This window comes from Zeugodacus cucurbitae, chromosome 4 (genome assembly GCF_028554725.1).
Source record: "Zeugodacus cucurbitae isolate PBARC_wt_2022May chromosome 4, idZeuCucr1.2, whole genome shotgun sequence".
In the NCBI taxonomy this organism is placed as follows: domain Eukaryota; kingdom Metazoa; phylum Arthropoda; class Insecta; order Diptera; family Tephritidae; genus Zeugodacus; species Zeugodacus cucurbitae.
The window spans coordinates 49,030,019-49,054,185 of record NC_071669.1 but is presented as its reverse complement, the minus strand read 5'-3'; the positions used below and the strand labels follow the sequence as shown (position 1 = coordinate 49,054,185).

The 24,167-nt window shown below is 35.5% G+C and overlaps 1 protein-coding gene across 1 annotated transcript in view; it reads left to right on the top strand.

Moving 5' to 3' along the window:
- The first annotated feature begins 8,710 nt into the window (after positions 1-8,710).
- The window catches only part of LOC105221165 (division abnormally delayed protein), a 301,758-nt gene continuing 286,301 nt past the window's right edge, over positions 8,711-24,167 (top strand). The window contains exons 1-2 of the mRNA XM_054230175.1: positions 8,711-9,089; positions 11,286-12,043. Coding sequence (XP_054086150.1) covers positions 11,695-12,043 — 349 coding nt within the window. The 5' untranslated portion in view covers positions 8,711-9,089; positions 11,286-11,694. The remainder of the gene's footprint in view (positions 9,090-11,285; positions 12,044-24,167) is intronic.

Sequence of the window (24,167 nt, the reverse complement as noted above, 5' to 3'; positions counted from 1 at the left end):
GCAAAATCTACAACTTTTGCAATGAGGTGTATGATTTAGTTGTGATGGTCGGCCTACAAGTTGCAATAACAACAACAAAATAACAATAAAATGAAACGCTTGCCATTGCCTCAATTGTAATCCTTCCTTTTCGTTCTTGTTGTTGTTTCTTTTTGCCTATATGCACCTTCCGGCCATTGTCCATTGTCGTCCATTGGTCTGTGATCGAAGCAGTTCCATTTCATTCGCATTCAACGTATTTTGCATTGCATTCCGAATTCCTTGCGTGTCGGTGTGTTTGTTCTCCGTTGAATGTGGTGGCATCAAACAGATCGAAGCGAGTGCAAAGCAAAGCAAATGAAGCCGAATGGCATTGCTCAGGTGAGATCTTGAAAATGATAAGCCTAAGAACGCATTCCCTGCACTCGTACACACACACACACACGTGTGCATATAATTGTCATAGGCTTGTCGGCAACTTTGTGGCAATGAACGCTTGGATGTGCACATATTCCAGTTATGTTGGGTGCTAGTCTGCTTGTCGATTGTTGTCTGTGTACAGGAACGTGCTGCACTCTGCGGTTCATGGTGGCTGGGCACAGTCGAGTTTTTGCAAATTCCTAAAAATAAAATTGCTATCACAGTGTACGATTTGAAGATTCTTGTATATAAAAAATTAGTCTTTAGCTCTCCAAAATACATGTCTTGTCTAAGAGCTATCCGACCTATTTTGATTTGTATTTATTTAGTCCTCACTATGATAAGAAATCAACTATGTTTATCTCGGCATAGATCTTTCAAAGTTCACCACACTTAGTCCTAAAGTGACGTGGATGTAAGTCGCTATTGCAATTTCCTTTTATTTTATGCAATCCAGAAAGGGTAGAATCTTTTCGTCCAGCTTCATTATTTCGATCTAAAAAGCATTCGAATTAGTCTGTCATTTAAAAAGAGACCAAATGTTAAATATATAATCAGTAATAGTTCTAAAGTTGATTAAAGTAAGATCTACTGTGAGATGAAAAGGCATTTTAGAAGCAAAGTTCTCTCTCGAAGAAAAAATTAACACTTTGTAAATTGCGTGTGGTAAAAATTGTGTCGGATAACGATCTCAGAAGAGGTGGTTCTGGAAAAAGATTTTCCATTATTAACTTTTAAAGTATTTACAGTGGTACCAGCTGGCGGTAACAAAGGAAAAAGAAGTTCTCTGAGACTAAGAGAAGTCGAATTCGTTTAAAGTTGGTGCTTCCGTTCGTCCATATTTAAGTATCTTACAGATCCATAAGAGTCTTTAGGCTGATGATAGTAGAGAGGTCCCTCCTTATTCTCTCAGCTATTTCAATATCTTGTTATGATTAAAACTTTGTCCCACTGTTTTGCCATTTGTGTTATATCAATGCCTCAATACACTGATTTATTTCTTATTTTACTGCAGGCTGCAATTTAGTTTTAGATAAAGGAGAGGAATATAAATACGAGTATAAACTCAATTTTTAATCTTAGCTTGCTAGCTCAGAATAATATTAACCAATGAAATATTTTAAACGCTCATTTCCGACTGGTCACTTTAAAAAATGATACTTTAAAGAATTCATTGGCGTGACGCTATCTTGTCGTGAGAGACTTCATTGCGATAATAGTCAATAGTAAAGAACTGTGAGAAGAAATGTGGACGATGGTGGTTCTTCCAACTGGTTCCTAGGTACAACCGATAGTTGTACAAAAATCAATCAATAAGGTCTGATTCAGGTATAAATCGTATGTGGTTAATACAGCTTCAATTCATGCGAATCAAGAACTCGAAATGGATGCAGTAAACTGGTAAGTTCGTCTGGAATTTTGAACAGTTTTACAATCTGGTAGACACTTATTCGGATTGTACACGAAAATAGACGTCCTAATACGCTTGCTAAATTAGTTTAGTTCAGTGAATACTAAAGTCAAGAATTAGACTACTCTCTAAGAATTTTGAACTCCACCTCGAAATGTCTCCAAAGTTGTCGGTGAGCTTTATACCATCAGTAAGACTGGTTTGACATGATCTTGGTCTTAAGATGGGTATCCACAGACAGCTTCGGGATATCTCTGGATGGGTTACTCGAAGCCATTTTCGATAAATAGGAATCAAGTAGGAATCGAAAAGTAGAACTCTCTAATTTGTAGAAAAAATTTTAAATTTAAAAGAATATAGTAGATTTATTTTGTACTCCAGTTTTGCTGTAACTGTGGGCATACTAAGTGACCTCCTGTTTTGTGAAGGAGAACATATTCTGGGCCATATAGATGGATGTATTTACACATCTCTCTCACGCTCGTTCGACGGCTGTGAATGCAAAATCCTTCTGCAAGCTTCTTCATGAGTACAACGCAGAGGCGGCTACAAACCAGCAAATATAATAAAAAGCACACAACAACTGAATCACGCACCACAATGGCAACTGGCACAATAATCATATAGTTGAAGCCACGTATCTCAACACGCCGCGCATTGCATTGCCTCAGCGCACACACTCCCCGCGCCACCCGAAATGCACGAACTTCAATATTTTATTTTTACCGATTTCATTTTATTTTCTTATATTTGGAAAGGTTTCGCGTGGACCTACACAAGTTGCAGTGGCCACTCACTGTTCTTAACCGCGCTGTTGCCATGCAACAAAGTTGAGGAATTTTTTATCTCCACTGTTGCGCTGTTGTCGTTGTTGGATTTTTTTTTGCTAAATACTAAATGCAATGCCTAGTAATGTTTAGGATTTTTCGTTTTTTCGTCTTGTTTCATTTAAATTTTGTTTTCGTTTTCTCTTTCAGTGCCGTTCTTGGCGCTTGTGGCTCTAATCGTACTTGTTCGTCCTTAAAATAAATCTCGCCTTTGTTGGCTTTTCGCTCGCTGACAAATTTTGCATTTGAAAGCCAACCATTGTTATTATTTATTACTCGCAGCGCTTCAATATTTTTGTTTTAGCGATTTTTATTCTTTGTTTTTCATTCTGGTCAGGAATGTGAAAACACGATTCTGCGTGATTTCTGGGAAATGTTGGCTGTGGAATATGCAAATTTTTTTCGGCATCCTAGAAATGCGATGAGGAAATCTAAAAATGTGAATTGCTTCGATAACTTCCATTTGCAGATGTATGCGGTGTTGGCATCCGGTTGGTGGTTTCAACCATTTGGTTAATCAACCAAAAGAACTGAAATATTTATATAATCTGATAATGAGAGAAATTGAACAGTAATATGAAGACAGTTTTTTTTACATTCTGAAGGGTCACATGAGGTATGAGGTTAGGTTTGTTCACATTTTCTGGGAACACTTGAAAGGAGCTCAAGTTAGAGATCAATAAGTTCTTTTCTATGTTCTTTAGCAGCTAATTTTCAGGTTTATCGATACAAACAATGATCGAGATCTTCTTCATTTTGTAAACTGAGTTTTATGCAAATGAAATCATATTCAGCTTCCAATTGGCACCAGTAGCCCTCACAATACTTGACCAACTCTTTTGACATACACACTTTTCTTCTGAATCATCAACCAAATTGGGCCAGCGAAGCTATGAAATCTTACGAATTACAGGAGAAATCGATTTTATTGAGAATCACTCACTCGACTGTCCGCCCGTCATGGCTAGTAGTACGCAACTCGTCAGAGTAAAATCAGATGGCCAATAATAATACATATATGTATATGTACAGAGACGTATGAGAAAATAAACAGACATAATTTAAAGCTGCGGCTGCTGAAGGGGTGGAAAGAGGAGTGGAGCGAATGCAGCTATAGATGGACATGCAATAGGTTAGCTCAGCTACCAGTACCAGGTATGCATGTGCGTTCAAGTGTGTGGGTAGGATATGAATTCAAGAGTTTCCCATCGAGTTGTTCTGAGCTGTCTAGTGGAACTAAGCTATGGCCCAAAGGCCGAGCGAAGAGAGTCCTGAATGAACATCAGAAACAGCTGAGCGGTTTTAAGGTGAGTGCGTCCGTTCAATGTATTGACATCGATGCCGATTCAAGCGTGGAAACACAATCTCCTGTATCGCACACAACACATGCAGCAAACAGCACAAGTTCCGTCTGTTCGACAGACCACACGCATCTATCAAAAGTGCAATTGTTTTTAATTCACGCGGATTTGTGTCCAGTCTGTTGGCAAAAGGAAGGGTGTAGGGGGTGATGAGTTGATTTCACACTACTCGTTGATGAATTAACTGATTTTTGCGATTTTCCGATTCTGTTTTCGTCTGCACCGGAACTGCTTGTGTAGGCGGTGTGGCACGTTGTATTGTTGCATGCAACTATTATATATGTTGGTGCTGCGGTGCACACGAGATGATGGATCCATCTTAGTTGGACGCTTAATCGAATAGATAAGTTTTTGCGTTGAATAAATGCCAATTATTGTTGTTTTTGTTTCGTTTTCTGTTTCAGCGTCCGTCAGCCGGCGATTCTGGGGCAATTTGATGATGACTTGGCAGCAATGAGTGGATTCGTATTTATATAAAGTATGTACGTTATGAGTTTAGGATGTGTGTTCAATAATCAATATTTCTGCAAGAACTGACTGAGCTGAGGGAAAATGTATATACTAGATCGGAGAGTTAATTATAAGAGGATGAGCTTCGGTGGCAACATTCTGACAAGTCTTGAAGAGTCTTTAAGAAGTAGTTTTCTTTTAGTTCACAGAGCCTTGAACAATATTAAGAGAATATAGAGGCAAATAGCTGACCCGAATACTTATCCAGCTTGACCTTCTCGTGCTATTTCAAATGAACTCTACTTATCAGAGGAGAGAAAATCAGCATTAGCAGACATTAAAGAAATCAGGCCATTTGAAATAATACAATGTCAGTAACATTTAAATTTTCTCGAATATATGGGGGAATATTTAGAATCCATATTTTGCGCAAAGTTCTTGTCGAAGAATATTTACAATTAAATAACTGTTGCTTAGTAGAAACTGATTATTCAAACTGAGGTATAGTTCAGGGTTAATCATGGTGCCTCAGATATTTCCGTACGGGAGGAAATATCGGGACCGAGAATACTCTGCTACTATAATTGCATCAAACAGAAGAACAACATAACAAATCCTTTTCAAATATGACATATTATATAACATGAAAGTTCCCGACGAAAAATAATCTGTTAAATGAAAGCTTCAATTTCATAGTTGTTGCTTGCTATGGTCGGACTTGTAAATGAAGCGTTAATTTCACACATTCCAAAGGCAGCAAGACAAACTAAGAAGAACAACATACACAGGATGAGTGCAACACGCCTTGTTGCAAGCGAAAAATATGCGCAGCCTCCGCAGCTTACCATAACCTGTGCATCTCAACCCTTCTCCCCCACGATTCCGCGCACACCTAACCCGACAAGAACTTCTCCAATTTCAATAAAGAAGACAGTGAGCAGCCACTCTGGCAGCCAATAGTTAGTCAACTGCAAAGAAAAAGGGCCATAAAGGCGAAATTGAAGAAACTTCAGCACAGCGAAAAGAGAAGTGATACATATATGTATATGCACATGTGAACAAAAATGCAATGCAAATAAAATGAAACTGACTACACTGGCAACGAACGCGACGCCTCCTTTGCCGCTGCCGCAGCAGCCTTCACCGCTTTGTTCTTGGCTTCGGCCGAGCTGAGTCAGAAATGTCGACGCTCTGCTGAGTACCAGCATCCCATTGTGTGGCAGCCAAACTGGAACCTGTTAAACGAGAAAACATTGCGAGCGCACACCCACACATATGCAATCACTGAAACGCACACATAGGCACGCATGCCAAATACCTTTCAGGTGAGCAGAAGGAGCGCTGCTTAGCACACCGGGGTCAGATCTCACATGTTGTTCGCTATATGCGGGTATTGTTGGTACCATGTACGAGAGTCCATGTAGAAGGCAACTTGCGTCTTGCTTGTTGGTAATACGAATCGCAGTTCTTGGCGCAAAGAAAAAACGAACGACCAAATGAGTTCGAAAAAGGAGCGCGGCACAAGAACAATGCAAAGATGAAACACGAATCTGGCAGCATTTCCTCTCAACATTTTTCTTCTGTAGTTGAACTCTTTTTGGCCTTCTTTACTTTGTTTTGCAATGTGAAAATAAATTTAAATATTCTGTTGTAATTTTATATATAGAAATCGAATTTAGTTTGAAGGAGACAAAGATAATTTTGTATAATATGAAGATAATGATGAGTTTGATTTGTATTCATCTGAGCGGGATCAGCAGCCAAGCTTTCGCTAATGTTTGAAGAAACTCAAGGCCTCAGTGTTCTGCCTAATATAAATAACATTCCAGTATTTGTTTAATCCAGGTCTAATGGCGGCATTTAACAGGACTAGAGCCAGAAAGTTGGTCATAATGATCCAGGAAAAGGTTTCGATCTCGGCTCTGTTTCAGAATCAACGCTTTATTGTGTCTCCATAACCACACTTCTGTTGTAGCAAAATTCATCCGATTTGTCTGTTCAAAAAATTCCGGTTAGTGTTTTTTGTTTATGCGAAATACTTTAGAGCAAAACAACCATAACGTGTTAAAATGGTTTCATATTATAAATTACGGCTTTATCTTAATGATGTGACAGCTTTTTAATTTCAAATCAACGTTTTGATGTTTTCACAATTTCAGCCACATTCGGTGCTTTGCTCCTCCAACTTTTATTGCATGCCCTGCGGCTACTTTCGATCTGGACTCAATAATATACTGACTGAAACTATGCATGGCTTCGCGATTACTTACTAATCTATGCAAGAAAAGACATCGAAATAAATCGAAAATGGGTGTGGGAATGTGAGTTTGACATTATGGCGAGGTGTGAATATGTTGAGCGTCATTTTAAAGCCTGCGGTTGCGCGGCTCATTTGTAAGCTTAATTTCGTAATAACGTTGCAATCTTAAAATGCCATACTTTAGATGAGTCTTCTTAAGAGGGTTAAATTAAATTTCCTTGTTACAAATGTGTAAATTAGTTGTAAGGAATTTTAGGATTTTTTTCTTCTAGGAAATTTTTATGACTTCGTCCAAGAGTAAATATATTTTAAAATATGAAAATTATTAATAATATGCACACCAAAAATTTCTGAAAAATTACAGACAAAAAGTCGTGTAGATGATGAGCGATGGATCTTGACGAACACATAAAGCTGTATACTTCTAAGAAATCTGCGTAATGCATTTGTACTAATTGGAGTTTTCGCTTAGGTCTTTAAACCATTGCAGTGACTCACTTAAGGCTAATATGGAGTCAGAATTAAATATTTTAAAGCTTTATAATTAGTTCCAACTCTATTGGTCGAAATATCAGTGTTTTTCAAAGCAAGGAAATATAATTATAATATTCGTCACTGTAAAAAAAATGTGGTTTCTTCCATTGAATCCGTTGAGTGTTTAATTTTTCAGTTTAACTTTTTGATCTGTCGTTTATTTACATAGACATAAACGTATAACGTCAAAAAATTTAATTTAGTCCTATATTTTGACATATTGGATTGTTATATATTCTTTTAAGATTTTCACATATTGATCATAATGTTTACGAGATTCAAGAAGAATGTATATTGTTGCGAATGCTCAGGCAAACTTTAAAGCGCTTTTTTTCGAGTTTTCATTTTCACAAGTGTTAAAAATCGGTGCCGTCGATAGCAAAAATAATATATGTCCGATCGAAAAAAACTAAAAAACTTGGACAAAAGTATTATTTAAACTACTTGTTTTGCAACTGAAAGTCATTTTTTTTTCTTAAAGAAGTAATTTTTTTCGAACTTCGAAAAAATTTGGAATTTTATGACTTCTTTGGTATTTTTTTAGTTCATAAAGAAAAGAAACTTATAAAAATTAAAAAAAAATTTGGTTCGACTATTTTAGATGCATCGCACGACCCCCATTACCGGCACCGATTTACAAGTGCAGACTCCAGGAGCTCCAGAAAAATACTTACAACTTTGAAAAAATTTCAATATTTTTTATCAATAAATATTGTTTTTTAAGCCTTAAATATAGTACACTTTCGTCTTAAAATTCCGTTTACCGCAATCATTTTCATCTCTTTCAAAAAAAAAAAAAAACGCTGTTTTTCGGCTTCTAAAGCAGACTACTGCCTTAAGTAAAGTTATGTTAAGATACAGATCCCCTCGCGACAAGACGATTCGACGACACTATAAGCTATTAAAAGTTTGCTGATTTTTATTCCAACCAATTTGTATGATATCCGTGACCTCAGCCTTGCGAAAGCAAGTCTCCAGCTCTCCTAATTCCACGGCGTGATAACAAATATACTTATCAACCTCCTCAAACGCTTTAGGGAGCCTTTACAAAGTTGTTTTGAGTTGAAAAATGATTTTTAAACAATTTTACTCAAATGATTTCGTCATTTTAAAGATCTTGATATGGATAACCATGCACCTATAATAATCATATGAATTTATTGGAAGATAATTCTAAATTTTCAAATAATGATTTAGTTTTATTTTTCTAAAAGTTATTTATAATTTTTTTTTTTTTAATTTTATTCACATAATTAATTTTTTTTTTGTTTTGCGCATGGTTTAATACTCACTATCACTTATAATCGCCACCACTGTACAGCCAACAAAAATCAAATTTCATCGACACTCTGCTCAAACTCAAACACACAACACGAACATTCAACACCAAACTTGTACCAAACGAACTAAGAAGTTCGATGTTCGAAGCGACCAGCAACGAACATTTCTCAAAATTCTTGCCATTCAAACGCTATACGCCAACGAGTTGTCGGAGTGTTCGGACGTGTGCAACCGTAGTAGCGCTTAATTAACGCTAGTCCGCCGTTTAAACAGAGTAGAAAAAAAGAAAAAAAAATAAAGCTAAAAAAGAAATACCGTGTGCTAGTCATAGCCAGCAAATGCGGAGCCGAGAGCGCTGCGAATCGCGTTTATAATTAAACGCAAGTGGAAAAGGCAAGGAAATATATTAGTGTTGTAAAAATAAATGAAATAAGCAAAATAATAGAATCAAAGCAGAAAATATAAGTGAAAAAACACGAAGTGTGTAAATAGACAATCTATGAAATAGCGGCAGCAGTGACGAGCGTCTATGCTAGTGACGAGTGCGTTTGAAAACGAGCAAAAAGGTGAAAAATAATAGTTACAAAGAATAAATTATTTATCTTATTGTTATTGTAAATTGGAAATGTGTGTGTTGAGTAGTGTTTAGCGTAAATTGAAATTTAATTAAATTGTTGTTGTCCTTTAGTGTATTTTTGCAAAGTGCCGCAGTGTTCTTAGTGTTGACAGCGCATTGACCAACTACAGTGAACTTAAACTTTTTGAGTTTATTTTGTTGTTGCGCTTATTTGATCGCTGCGTTGATACGATTTTGTGTGGACGATTATATCACTCTTCCGCTAAGCGTTTTGTAGTGTACATGCGAGCGTGTGCTGCAGATTAATAATCAAAGTAGACAAGCAAATAAGAAAAAAATACTGAAAAAAGCTATTAGATATTAATGATCAGAATAACAGCAACAAGAAAATCAACAATTTTAAACGCATAAGCGCTGTAGCCAACAAGCGTTTAATAGCTAGCTAATAGGGTAAACTGTGTGTGTTTTTAGTGTAAAGAGTTTGAGTGTTATTAGAAGCGCGTATGCCGTGAAAGAACAAGTGAATCACAAACAAAAATCAGCTGCTGGGCATTAGAGACATCAAGCTAGTGTAATACCGTGGGTTGTGTAAAAGTTTAGGACAGACAAAATTTCGTATTCTATTTAGATTCTGCGAGCGTTTCGCTTAATGTACAATTTCGCACATTAAAAGCGCCAGCACAAACACGCGCACGCAGCAGAGCGGACGGTCGAAGAAACGTGCCAAACAAAGCAACTGCAAAAAATAACAGAATCAAGCGCATAAAAAAAGCAATCAACAGCGTTACGAACAAGTGTAATAAAAACGGAGAAGAAGAAAGAAAGAAAGGTGACGTCGCGGTTTGTTTGCCGTTCTCATACGCTTGAGCGCTACTTACGTTAACTGCAGACGCGTTGTGTAGCGTTACCTGTGCTGTCTGTGCGCGCAGCGTCGCGGAGATAAACAAACGTACGAGCGTTTTTCTCACTTTTGTCTTTAAGCATAATTTGCTTTTGTAGCTTCTACACAGTTTATCGGTCGCGGGTATGTTCATGTCTTTCTTGCGGTCGTCGGACGCGTTGCTTAAATTCAATTAAGTAAATAAACGCAAGTGTGTGCGCGGTTAGATATCGTTAGAGGCGCTTGTTGGTGTAGAAAGCGTGCGGTAGAAGCTTAAACGCTTGGTCAATTGGACGTGCACGATTAGCGCGCTATTGTTTGAGACGCTTGTTGGTGCGGTCAAATCTAAATGTTTATATGTATACAACTCTTAAAAGCAGTAGACTAGAAATCAGCTGAACGGATGCTTAAGACAACAAATACAAGCACCAGCAAATAGAGGCGTGCGCATCAATAAGCAATAAATAAAATAAAAGGTTGAGTCTCTAGGTGAAAGAAAATAAAAATTCGAAGACAGTGTAAATAGTGACTTTTTCACAAGCAGAATTCACCAAACGCTTTAGCGCTCACTTGTACGCAAAGCGCATTGCCGCCAAGTGTTCATTTCAGCTAAATTTAGCTAGCTATTGACAAGCGTGTACGGAAGCGATTCGATTGTGTGCCACACAACGCGACAGTCTATCAACAGCGTGACTTTCATTGTTGTCCGCGCGAGCGAAAAAAGCGGCAGTCAGCTGTTCAGACACAACTACTTATATAAAGGCAAGAGCAACAAGGTGTGCGGGCGCTAAAAATAAACGCAAGTGCAACGCTTTAAAAGCATAATAGATAATCGAAAGAAAGTCGCGCCGAGTGAAAAAAGTGAAAAAATAAACACTTGACGCTGATTTATGCCACAATTAGTGGCGAGTTGTGGCATTCAGAAATAAGAAGTGATAACAACAACAACAACATATATTTATATATAATAACAAGCAATAGGAAAATTTATACAATTGAATATATTTGTGAGACATACAACCGCAGGTGGTGTTATAAAGAGTACGGGTGTTTTTTGAAGAAAAAAAGAAATTTGTCCTAACGATAGTCTTTCATTGTGAAAATATTTTTTTTTATATAAATAATTTATATAGATTATATATTACCATTTATTCAGTGTTCGTGCAACATAAAAGTGTTTCATTGTGAAATTAAAATTTAATCAAATCAATTAATTGGCTAACAAGTCGTCTAACGCTCAAATTTTTTAAAGATAAAAACCAGTTATTTTAGTTTTCTAATTGTTGTTCTTTTGTTATTTTACAGTTTTGTGTTATGTATTTGTGATAGCGGTCGAGCACAAAGGCAACGTGATTTGTGAATTATTTGCATAGTGCGATATCAAAGGCGTGTTGCCGACGATATTACAACAACAAAAAATAAAAAAAATACAAAAGAGTTACAACAATAAAAATTTAAATTAATTACAATAAAAATTATAAATAAAAAATTATAACAATAGAAATTTAAAGAAAAAATTACAACAATAAAAAAATTACAAAAATAAGAATAATTAAAGCCCATTATAAGGAAGTTAAATATCGCCTGTTAGACGTATTAAGCTCCATTAAGCGCTCAAAAGTCATACAACAACAATAAATCAGCAAGCATAAAGTGTGCATACTACATTTGTTGTTGTTTTATTACATTAATACATACAATCACACGCAAAAGTATGGCCCATGCAACCGCCGGAATTGCCGGCCAACGGAATGCCGCAAATCAGAAGGAACAACAACAACTCCCACTATTCACGTTGCTGCAAGTTTGCATTGCACTCTTAGTGGCCAGCAGTTGTTTGGCAATGCCAACGGCCGTCCAGGCGAAGCATCTCGATGGTGCTCATCATTTTCATGCACATCATGAACTGCAACAACAACAGCAGGAGCACCACGCACATCACAGGCGCCGCTTACAACGCGATTCGACCAGCAAGATTTTAAATACACGCGAACAATGCAACAGCGTGCGGGATTACTTCGAGACGATCGACATAAAGCTGAGTGGCAACTTTGAGGAAAAAGGTGAGTGAGAAACAAAAAATATTTATTTTTTTTGTTTTTATATATTGTTAATGTGTTTATGAAGTAAGTAAGCTGCGTAACTCACTAAGTAAGTCAGCCGTTTAGTGAGTGTGGCAGCTTTGCAAAACTTAAGCTAATGACTTGAAATAGCGCGCGGCAATGATTGTGGGTGTACCGTTAAAGTGCATTTAATGAAATGTCAATGGAAAGTTTTCACTTTGAAAGTGACTTTTGGTTTTCGCCGATTAAGTGACAAGACGGCGAATAAAGCATGTAACGTCAACTTAGTCGCAGTATCCACAAACACGAGCGGGTTTCCTTAAATACTTTAGTAGCTAATAAATCGAAAATAATACAAAACTGTAAAATCATTTAATAAAAAGTCATTAAATTAAATTCAAAGCTGCAATTACATGCAACAAATGCATTCCAAAGGAAGTCCGCTGCCGGCAATAAATGGCAAAAGGCAAGGAAATTAGTGAGAAACGGGGGGATAAAAAATAAAAATGTATTTTAAAACGCAAAACTGGTTACGCTTCGGCGAATGTACTTCAAAGCCCAGTGCGAAAGCAAAGTAAACTCACTGCTGTTGTTGTGGCAAGTTGCAAAGGCAAGGCAGCTTTGTGTGTTTAACCAATTTCACGCAAAAAAAGTAAGAGCGCGGGCAATAATATTTGTATTGTGAACCCACCTTTGGGGTAGGCCCTACCGGCGTCTGTTAGTGGGAAGCAAATATATATCTACAAAAGCGAAGCAAATAAAATACTCCGCTTGCTTTGAGTTGCTTTTAGACGATTTGAGAGTTTCTCTTTTGAGCAAATATAGTCAACCTATTTTAGTTATATGTGAAAGCACTACTAAGCTTTAGGGTGGATACATAGTGAATAAATTACAACTATTTGACCTATTTATACTCGATTTTTTTAGTGTAATAAATCGTTTCTAAAAAATTTCCAAAATTATTCAAGCTCAAAAATCAATCAAATTAAAAAAATAAAATTTTTGTTACGTGAAATCACTTACCTTGTTCACATTCTATAGCAATCGAAACTCAGAAAGGGAAATTATTGATTAAGGTAATACCTAGTATGGAATAAAACGGTTAATGCAAACGAATCGAAAGTTTTAGGACGAAACTAGAGAGCCATGAAAGCTTTTAAATTTTTACCTGCTGCTTTATGCTCTCCATAATTATCAAAAGCTTCAACAAATTTTAGAAGCTTTTAGATTTTGCAGCTTTAAGTTTTCGAAGCTTTCCAAGCTTTCGAATGTTATATTTTAAATTACGTATTGCAAAATTCATTAAAGCTCAAACATTTGATTGCATTTCTCTTTTCCACTTATCTCCTGAAAATTAATTTCAACTTGTGGTACACAGAATTCTTATTGCCACTTAAGCAATCACTTACTTAGATTTCTTAACAACAGCGGTTCTTCATTTTCGAATTTCTCTCTACAAACAAATTTCCTTTGCCTTCATTGACAAGGACACCAGTAGAACTTGAGTATTCACAACTACGTACATACATTTGCCACAACTGTGCCGGGCATCAAATTCTACGCACTTAAAACTTTCACCAAGGATACAAAAAATGTCCTCGCCAAGTTTCTAGCAAAATACCAATGTGCGTTTCGGCATGTGCAACGAGTGGGTGGGAAGAATAATAAGTGAATAAGAATAAGTAGAGAAAGAGGAAAATTTGTAACAACGTGGAAAAGTTGTTAAACTTCGATAAAATTTGCTATTGGTGTCAATTGTTAGCGTTTGCCTTATAATTATTGTTGTGTCATTCAATATTGTCACACTCTCCCAAACGAACGACACTTTCATTGCGAAGGTCAGGAGGAGTCAATCGTATATGCGTAAATCGCTAACAAAAACTTCGATAAATCGAAAACAACAACAACAATACAAACTAAAAACTTCAGAGAACTCACCAATGAGTATTTTATACACACAGCCCAGTCAGGGATAACACTATAAACTAGGGAAATTGACTCGAAAAGTTGGGCGAGAGCGAAAAGTCAGTGAAAGCGAAATGCCTGCCGGCTGTTGGATATTGCGGTTTTCACAAAGTTCTGCGTGTCAAGTGATTTTATTTTCTCTATGTTTTTTGAATTTAAAATTTGCCTTTTGTAATATGTGAGAAATTAACACCCATTTATGAGTTGTCCAACAAATTAATTGGTGCTTTTTGCATTTAGCGATTGAAAGGGTGGGGAAATTGTAGTCGGTACTCGTTGTAGTGTGGTAGAATCAATATTTACAGTTATATTACTCTGTTGCAAGCAATAGCTGATTGATAAATGCGGTTTGGAAAGTTGACCCAATAAAAGCAATAATAACTAAATTTTCAATTAATATTTACAAAGTGTCAATAAATATTTTCAACGAGTCAATAAAATGGCGCAGTATACCTCCAACATAGATAAATTATATATAGTAGTAGATGTAGAGGGGATTCATATCATCTCATGATAATTAGAAAGTTGCTGGTCTCTATTTGTACTAACTATAATATCTCTTTTTAACCCATGAACGGTTCTTACAGGTACCGAGACTCCAATTTCTCGGCTAGTTTCCGTATATGTCTACAGAGGCCTTTAATTTTTCATCACATCCTCGATCAATTAATAAACCCCGAAACTTATTATCTCAAGTTCCCGACTTCTTCCAAACTTCTTAACCCGTTTAACCACATTTATTCACATTGAGAAAAATAAATATTTGTCATATAAAAAAAGTATAATGTTTTAGAAAACGAAGTATTTTATTCAAGAACTTATTAAAACTTCAAGACACACCCAAATTTACACTCAATATAATGAAACCTGGTGTATCAGTTAAACCGCTAAGCAACTAATCAATTTCCAAGTTACGAGAGGGTGTTTAACAAGCAAAGCAATATTTTCAACTAATTTTCCATGAACTATTGAATTATTCACGAACCGGGTGGCGTTCCATGACTCGAAAATGCGACAATTGACGCCAGCGCTAATGACACAGTGACGCGAGCTTCGTATGCTGGAGGAAAACGTGTGCAATAAGCCACATGGCAGGTGACACATACAGACGAACGGACGGACAGTCAGACAAATAGTATTAGTAAATACCAAACAAAACAAAAGTTTAGCCAGACAAAATCAGAAAATAAAAAAAAAAATTATAAGAGAAAAAAAAACAGAGAGCAGACAGACACGATAACTTTGTGACAGCCCCAATACAATGTTCATAAATTATCTGGCGGCGTCATGAATAAAATGATTAAATGCAGTTAGCTCATGACATTAAATTACTTACTAAGTAACTGAAAAATCGAGAGAACAGCATAAGTAAATAGGTTTCTTACAAACTAAACACAGTTGCTAAGGCGATAAAGTTTTTCTAATTAAATATTAAAAATAAATTATTGTTAAATTAAATATTTATAAAAAATATAATTCAAATAAAATAACAACAATAATTTATTTAGCAATTGACAGCTTTGCAAAATCATTATCAAAGTTTTTGTCTCGACGCGTTCTGATACGACGACGCAACTCAGCAAAAGTCCGAAGCAATCGAGCTAAAAAGCGCAGATAACAACTGAATACACTTTGGGGCAAGCTTATTTAAAAGCTTCACGTTTTCTTGGTGTGAGTTTGCGAAAATCATTGTATGTGGCATGAATGATGAATTCCGTGGCACAAGCGTCTACAGTGAATTGGAATGAGTGCATATGTTAGCTTTTATATCACAAAAGAGAATGTTCTGAAGAAAACCTGCCAAGTAAAGAGATTTTTTGTTTAAATACTGCAAATTCGCTACTCCTTTTCTGGCTAGGGTTTAATGACGCTCTCTTATCACAATATGTATGAGAAACAGTTATCCAGTTGAATTCAATACAAGAGGGTATGTGTGGGTAACTGATTAGAGTGTCGTTCTATTCTTCTTGTTCTGCTTTTATACGAGTTGTTTGTTCGTTGCAATATGTGTTTTTTCCTACAGGGCTACCATATGCCACTCGCGCACACATATTTAAATATAATCGGTCGTGATTTGGCTGTCGTGTCAGTGTTATATTTCATTTATCTGGCTAAAGCTGTCAAATATTCGAGATTAATGAACAATTTTGTGCTTGTACACTTAAGTAATTCATGTCTAATGCGTCTGACTGATGGTCCAACTACAGCACTCACTCAGCACATAAGTATGTATGTATTTACATATATAGCCAACAGATGTGAGACCAGCTCGCACTCATTGGTGCTGGGATTACTTAAAAGGTGTTGAACAACGAAAACTATTCAAGATAACACAGCACTAATTAACAAATTGGGGATTAAGCGAAAAATCGTTTGTGTATTTTGTTGAGGGCCTTATTTGGGAGGGAAGGGTGTTTAGAGATTACTGTTTTCAGTTTTTTAAGAAATTCTTTATTTAAACATATTTCTTAAAATTTTTGAGTTTTTCTGCAAGAAATTTTTGTCAAAAGTATTCAATATTAAACCGAGTCGTGTTGAGAGCACTGGTCTGCAAAAAATTAGATTAAGTAAAAGTGACTCTCATCTGTATTTTATCACCTCTGTGTTTCCCATAAGTTTTCAGCATCTCCTTACCTCATTTTTTTGTTTGCATTTTAATTATGCGGGTGGCCTGCGAGTTGAATGACTCAAATCACTTCATCATTATGAGTGATTTTCTTTCAACATGCGATCAATGTTTATTTGACGTCTGTTTCGAATATGCCGCACAGGCAAGCGAGAATCATCAAATATATACACAAACTTCTTATACCCCCGCCACACTCTTCCAACTTACCTGCCTGCTCTGGCTCGCACATTTCGTATAATTCTCATATCCATCTTCTGCGCTGTTCTGCGTTCTTCTGACAGCTCGCAACTATTTCAAAGCTATCAAATAGACCTGGTTATGATTGACGTAGGAGCGCTAGTCGGTGGCGCAGAGGCACATTGGCGGTGTCAAAAACTTTTCTAATCCATTTGACTGATGCGTGCTCGTTGCCTCTGGCTTTTGCTATTTTTTGTTCTCTTTCTACTTTTGCTCTTCATTATTGTCTTCCTGTGCTCTATCTTTTGTGCGTTGTGCGAGTTAATTGCGCACGAATCGGTTTGTGGTTGTTGTATGAGGCAGCCGATATCTGCCAGTCAAGGTCGCCCTATAAATCTATCAATTATAATTATTTTGTAGTTAATTGTGAGCTCTGCAAGGGTTTATATTCTTCTGCGCTGTGTTCTGCTGCGCTATGTTATGCGTATCAGTGAAATTCTGAAACATTTGATTAATTTAAAGGGAAGGATTGGGGCATTGGTAAAAATTGCTTTGCTCTATAAGGCAAATATATATGTATGTATAATGAAGGGCGTAGGGTCAAATCGAATTGAATTGTTTGATTACTTTATATTGTTTAAGTACATATTTGTATGTATGATTAATGAGTCAGATATGACATATGGTTTCTTCGGATAAAAAGTGCGGCTTAAATGGAACTACTCTTCTCCTATTTATATGTTAATGTACTTTATTTAGAAATTTGTGGCAAACCATTTTTAAACAACAACAATAAACACTGTAGGTTAGAAGAGCTTTTTGGAGTTAATAGAACATAAAAGTTTGAAATCTTAAGACAGAATTACATCAAGAGCACATCTTCTATTATTTTTTGCGTAGAAGTCGAGATCGGCCATTGACATTATTTCTTTTGACTTTGCTGTAAAGCTTAAGTCTGTTATAAACAATGGTCTCAGTGAATTCTGGAATTCACATACTAACGAACACTTGTATATTTATGTTTTAATTAACGGATTACAATCTTGCTTCTTTGCTTTAATACAAAACTTATTCAAAATCGTTAACTAATCATGGTCAAAAATTGGAAGACTTTGAAAAATAATATACTTTTATCAATAGCAATATTGCCTTTATACTACGAGAACACGAAAAATTAAGATTGCTTTAGAATTTCATGCGAAATCTTCTCTTAGGCGATAGGTCTCATTTTGGGTTTTAAGGAATCTTTAAATTATCAAAATCTCATGCTCTCTCTCTGCAGTTAGAACATCGGTTCTTAAGGGTTTATGAATTGGCAACATTGAGTTTAAAGAGGAAAAAATCGTCTAGAGTCAACACTAGATAACACCGACATTTATGATAAAAACAACAACAACCAAATCGACCCTTTTAACAATTATATAAATCTTAGACTCAAGCTTCCTTTTCTTTTAATTTTACTTTTCACTGAACTTTCAGCCTGTTTCTCGCGCAATTTTTCATTTAACCTAAAAAATTGTACATAAATACTCGTATCATTGGAAATATGTATGAATACAGTATACATATTTATCTGAACTGTAGGGCTGGTAATGGTTCGTGCAGGAATTGTCGGAAGCTGCTCATTGTTATTGTTGCGCCACAACATAAACTCCTACAAACCTTTACACATTTGTTGTGTAGCAGCTACCAGGGTTCAGTCGACAATGCTAATGGGAATGAAGTTGGAAATGAAAACGTGTCCGTATATGTGTTTCCTTAACAATTTCCTAAATTTTATTTGTAACACAAACAAAAACAAAATTATAAATAAAATAAAATAACAAAACTAAATAGTCAGCAGCCAAGAATTTCGGGCTATACCGCTTAACAGCCCCGTGTATCCGTATCCGTATCTGTATCTATCACTTGGCACTGGGCACCTCACTTTCAGGTCTCCAAGGTGTTTTCTTCCCAGCGCTCCTCTGATGTACTTCTGTCTTGTGTTGTTATCAGATAGTTAAGCACATCCAACAACTTTTCAACTTAAGCTGCTTATGCCACACATTACCGAACACAAGCATAACTGTAAGTTCAATGCATAAGTACAAATTCGGTTCTGTGGCATCCACAAAAAAAATCAACTTAAGCAATGCTTTCCAGCAGCAAGGCGATACTTAATTTTATTGTGTTGACAAGTGTTCTGTACGGTTTGCTCCGTTGCTGCGTCTTCTTCTTTCCATGCAGCTTCCTTCCACTGGCTTTCACTGTATTTTGGCTAAGACTTCTCCAAGTGTGGAGTACTAATGTCACTGCCTCGACGGCTGAACGCTTTTTAGCTTGTTTAAGTATGTGTTTATGGATATGTTGGAATGTGTTTGCTTTTCGTTTCGTAGCTGAAAGCATTTTGTTTTCTTTGCTCTTGTTTCCTTTCCGTAGTAAAGGAATGTTAGTATTTGTATCTTAAGTAGAGCATTTAAGTTTTATTCTTGTTATTGTTATTGTTTAATATCGTTAAGTTCTATGAAAGTCTCTCGGCAAGTAGTAGTAGTAGTACACTACAAAAACGAAAGGGAAACACTGACAGTTAGAATAACAATTGTCATTATTACTTCGGTTGTTTACTTGGTGAAATACAATCATCGAATTCTTACTCAAATTTTCAATGAAATCTAATATGTATTGTTTTTGGCAAAATTTCGAAACATTACTGGATGTAATGCTAATGGAATTAAGTAATTTTCGTTACGACAGACGAAAATGACCCAGATTTTCGATTACAATAAGAATTACGAAAATTAAGAATCTGCATTATATGTTTTTAGAAGCTTTGCTTTCCGGGATATCCTGGACAGTATGATTCTGTGTTAGTAATTATGGAGATCGTCTCTAAATTATTTTTGTAGCGGCGACAAACAAAGTGCAGCTAGAATAGTAGCAAATGCTTCAAACATTAGCGGAAACATAGCAAAATTGGTACTTTTTAACTAAATCTGTTCTTGGACTGGATCTTGCCAGAATTGATGACCTTGTGTCCATATAAATGCAGATATATTTAACATATTCTACGATCTAGACATATTGTTATTGTTTTTACTGTAAGAGCTTTCGGATCTGATTTTTAGTTTTTGCTGTTTTAATTTTTTTTCTGCCTTCGACGCCATCATTCATGCGAGTCGCGCTGATTTTTACATAAGAATGTAATATTAAAGCGATAGGTACACAGATATTTAAGAATATATGTAGATTTGTATATATGGTGTTCTCCAATATGTAAGCACACACAGACATTATCCACAAAATTTTGGTACATTTTTGGGGAGAGTGCTAATAAAATTAAGTAATTTTCGGTACGACAGACGAAAATTACCTAGATTTTCGATTACAATATGAATTACGAAAATTTAGAATCTGCATTATATGTTTGTTAGAAGCTTTGCTTTCCGGGATATCATGGAGAGTATGATTCTGTGTTAGTAATTATGGTGATCGTCTCTAAATTATTATTGTAGCGGCGACAAACAAAGTGCAGCTGGAATAGTAGCAAATGCTTCAAACACTCGCGGAAAGATAGAAAAATATTAACTTTTTAACTAAATTTATTCCTGGACTGGATCTGGCAAGAAATTATGACCTTGTGACCATATAAATGCAGATATATTTAACATATTCCACAATCTAGATATATTTTTATTGTTTTTACTGTAAGAGCTTTCGGATCTGATTTTTTTTTGTTTTTGCTGTTTTAATTTTGTTTCTGCCTTCGACGTTTGTTTGCATGTAAGCACAGACATTATCCACAAAAGCTGACTTGAACACAAACTTATCTTCATCAGCAAATATATATGTATATCTATATGTAGGTATGCACACCACCTAGGCATGTCACACTGCGTGTGACTGACTGCTTGTACACACTTCCTTTGCTCTGCCGCCACCGCCAACACAAACGCAACTGAGAAAATAATGTTAATTAAATTGTTAATGTATAAAAATTGTAATTATTTTAATTGAAATGAATGGAGCAGATGAAAAGACAAAGCAAAAGAACAGAAATTACAAATGGCAAAATATACGAGTATATATTAAGTATGCGTTAGAATGAAAACAGAATGAACAAATGATTGGGCAAAGTGATTACATCAGCTTTTGGTAGATGGAAGTAACAGAGGCGGCAGCATCCCAAATGTTGTATAATCAAGGCATATTTACTTACATATTGATATAAAGAGCCTATAATTATACATACATACACCCGTATGTGAACTTAATAAAATAAAATGAGCAATTAACGCAACAAACCAGATAGTCAACAATTAAAAAGAAGATTCACAACAACAGAACATTTTACCAATATAGTGAATGCTTGAACGAAAAATTATATAAATGTATAGAAGTACCATCGAAAGAGGTCAAAGCTAAGTGTCTGTGAACGAAAATATGAGATTTGCTTTAACAATTTCTGTGAAATCAATTAATATGTGAAGTAATTTATGTGTATAATAGACTTGACTATAAAACTTGAGAAGTAGTAACTTATTGCATTGTTCACCAAATCTGGTGATCAACTTTTAACCGAAAAACGGTAAAAAGTTTCCGAGCTGTGATTAAAAACCCAAAGATTTTCTTTTTAAAAATCTAAAGTTAAAACTTTAAAAAGCTTACAGAAAGCTTTATAAAGCTTTAAAAAGCTTACAGAAAGCTTTATAAAGTTTATGGAAATTTTTTAAAGCTTAATGAAAGCTTTTGAAATATAAAATCTAGCTACAAATTTTCGAAAATTTTCAGAAATAGTTTTCGAATGCAGAAAGTAATACACATAGAACAATAAACGATGCAAATGCATAGTTCCAACCTTCATCATCTTCGCACTGCTAACATAACTTCAAAAGGAAAATGTTATAGCCAAAAGTTCACGTTAATTCTGTAATATCCAATGAATTATTTATGATAATGCTCTGGGGAAATTGTTTAATAAACTATTTTATGAGGCTTTCCTGAATTGGTTTCCTACAAATATTTTTTATCACCGTTATAAATTTCACACTTCATAGACGAACTGGATGATTTAATAAAGACCCAAAACAAAGAACAAAGTCCACAACTAAATAAAACCACAAAAATTCAATATCATTTAATATTCATATTAATATTTAGGCAAATACAAGACTGCCAGTGCACAACTTTATCGCAATCTTATCACAAGTCTATATACTATCTACTAGTGTATATGTATTATTGTTTGTTTAATATCTCGTGAGTTCGCATGCGATTTCGATACATCAAAAAGTGTTTGCGGCAAAAAGCAGCCGAGGTGACAGTGGTTTCGGCTGTGCAGGTGTGTAAGTGGTCCCGAATATATATTTGTATTTAATTTGCTTTACTTTTTTTCTTTTATATCAGCGCTCAAAGCAACAGTTGTTATCACAATAACATATTACTAGTTGCGGTGCCGCAAGCCAACAACAAAGTAAGTGATGTGCACATTCTGACCTTAAAATGCCACAAACAGTGCTTAGGTATGCTCAAGCTTTATGAGATATCAGCCGGTGGGCAAATCAAACAGTCAATTTGGGGGCGCGATATTCTAGCTTCTGGCAAATGAATAATTTAGTATTACTTCATGAAAGAGTTGCGGAATAGTAAAAGATTTCATTGCTCATTGGAAAGTGGTTAATGTTGTTATCGAAAATTGCTCCTTGTATATTAAAGATACTAATAATCGATACATATTGTGTTGATCGAGCAATGAATTATCAATAGTATGTTCCAATACCAGAGATCATCTTCTAAGTATTTAATAACAGATATATTTATATGAATATACTCTACTGGAATGTATTAATCATCAATTGAAATTACTGAATATCGTCAACAAAATTTTAATACTTAAAACTTAAATTTAATCACTAAAATCAACGAAAAAATTAATCGTGTAATAGATTACCAATTTACGCAAATTTATCGATAGCAATGTCACATATTCAGGTTAATATATTCCAGATTCATAAAAAGTATATTAATTTAGTGGAAAATAATAAATAAAAATATCGGCAGTTATATTCCTGTGACCACGGTAGTTGCCATTTACCGCCATAGCACCTGCTGTCTAAAGAAGAGCCTGTCATAGGCACATATGAAAATAATATATGTACATATTATATGTATATGGAAGGGTCTACAGCGCTCTTATCTACATGCCATAACTCTGTAGATATGTAAATGCCATAGTAAACATGTAAGTAAATAAATGTGTAGATGCATAAATTCCTTTTGCTAAGACAGGTGAAGGTACATACATACCTAATGTATATACATATACATACAAATTAACTCTACGAAGCTGGAGCTGTCAGCCAGCTATGCGGCAGCTCTTAGAGACTCTCCAAGTCTTCTAGTTTTATTGCATTTCTTCAGCTCTTTTTCTCCATGTCTATATGTATATATTTGCACAGCGTTTATACAATAAATATTTGTTTATGTTCCCAAGCGGTATAAAAGTATTAGTGCAATGACAAGAAGACGCTAGAAGAAACCAATCCGTACATAGGTGAGTGTGTTTGGTTGTCTCCTCGGCAGACTTGTAAATCAGGAAAATGCCACTAAAGCGCAACAAATTGCTGGCATGCGAAGACAAATGCATTAATACACGTGAGTCCATATGTATGTATGTATGTAAATAAATGCACTTGCAACTAACACTGATACGCATATTGGGCATGGCTTTTAGAATAACATTTTCATTATTCGTTTATTCATGAATTTATTTATTTTTCTGCACTCTGCGGAGCACAGCAGACGTTTGCCTCGTATTTCATAAAACTCCTATCAACACACACTCATATCGAAGACAACAAGCACATTTGGTCCAATATTTGGCTTCATATTCAAATAACACACAGCTGCTTTATTGCGAAGAGGGAGTCAGAAATGTTACCGAATTTGTATACAGAAAGTAAAAAAACAACAACAAAAGCAAATATGTTGCACTGAAGAGCGTTAAATTGTTATATAAACATCGAAATGCGCATGAAATGAGTTAAGGCTCAGGTGCAGCGCAATGGCAAAGCGATAAAAAAGGCGACGAGCAGTGCAACGACAGACCTCCTTCTCGGCGGCATCGAGTGAATCTAGAGCATTTCGGTCATGTGGCGGCTGTTGAATGACACCTGAATATGCATTTGCCGTAAATATTCCAAACATTTCTGGATGTTTATACATTAAATGATCTGTTTATTGCCGTAGATAAACTTAAAGTACCAACTATTTACACACACATATTTACTTAGTATGTAGCAAGTATAGTATAAACAAATTTCATGATGTTTGAGCGGAAATTCGAAGTAAATAGATTTAAGAAGGAATGGTAATAAG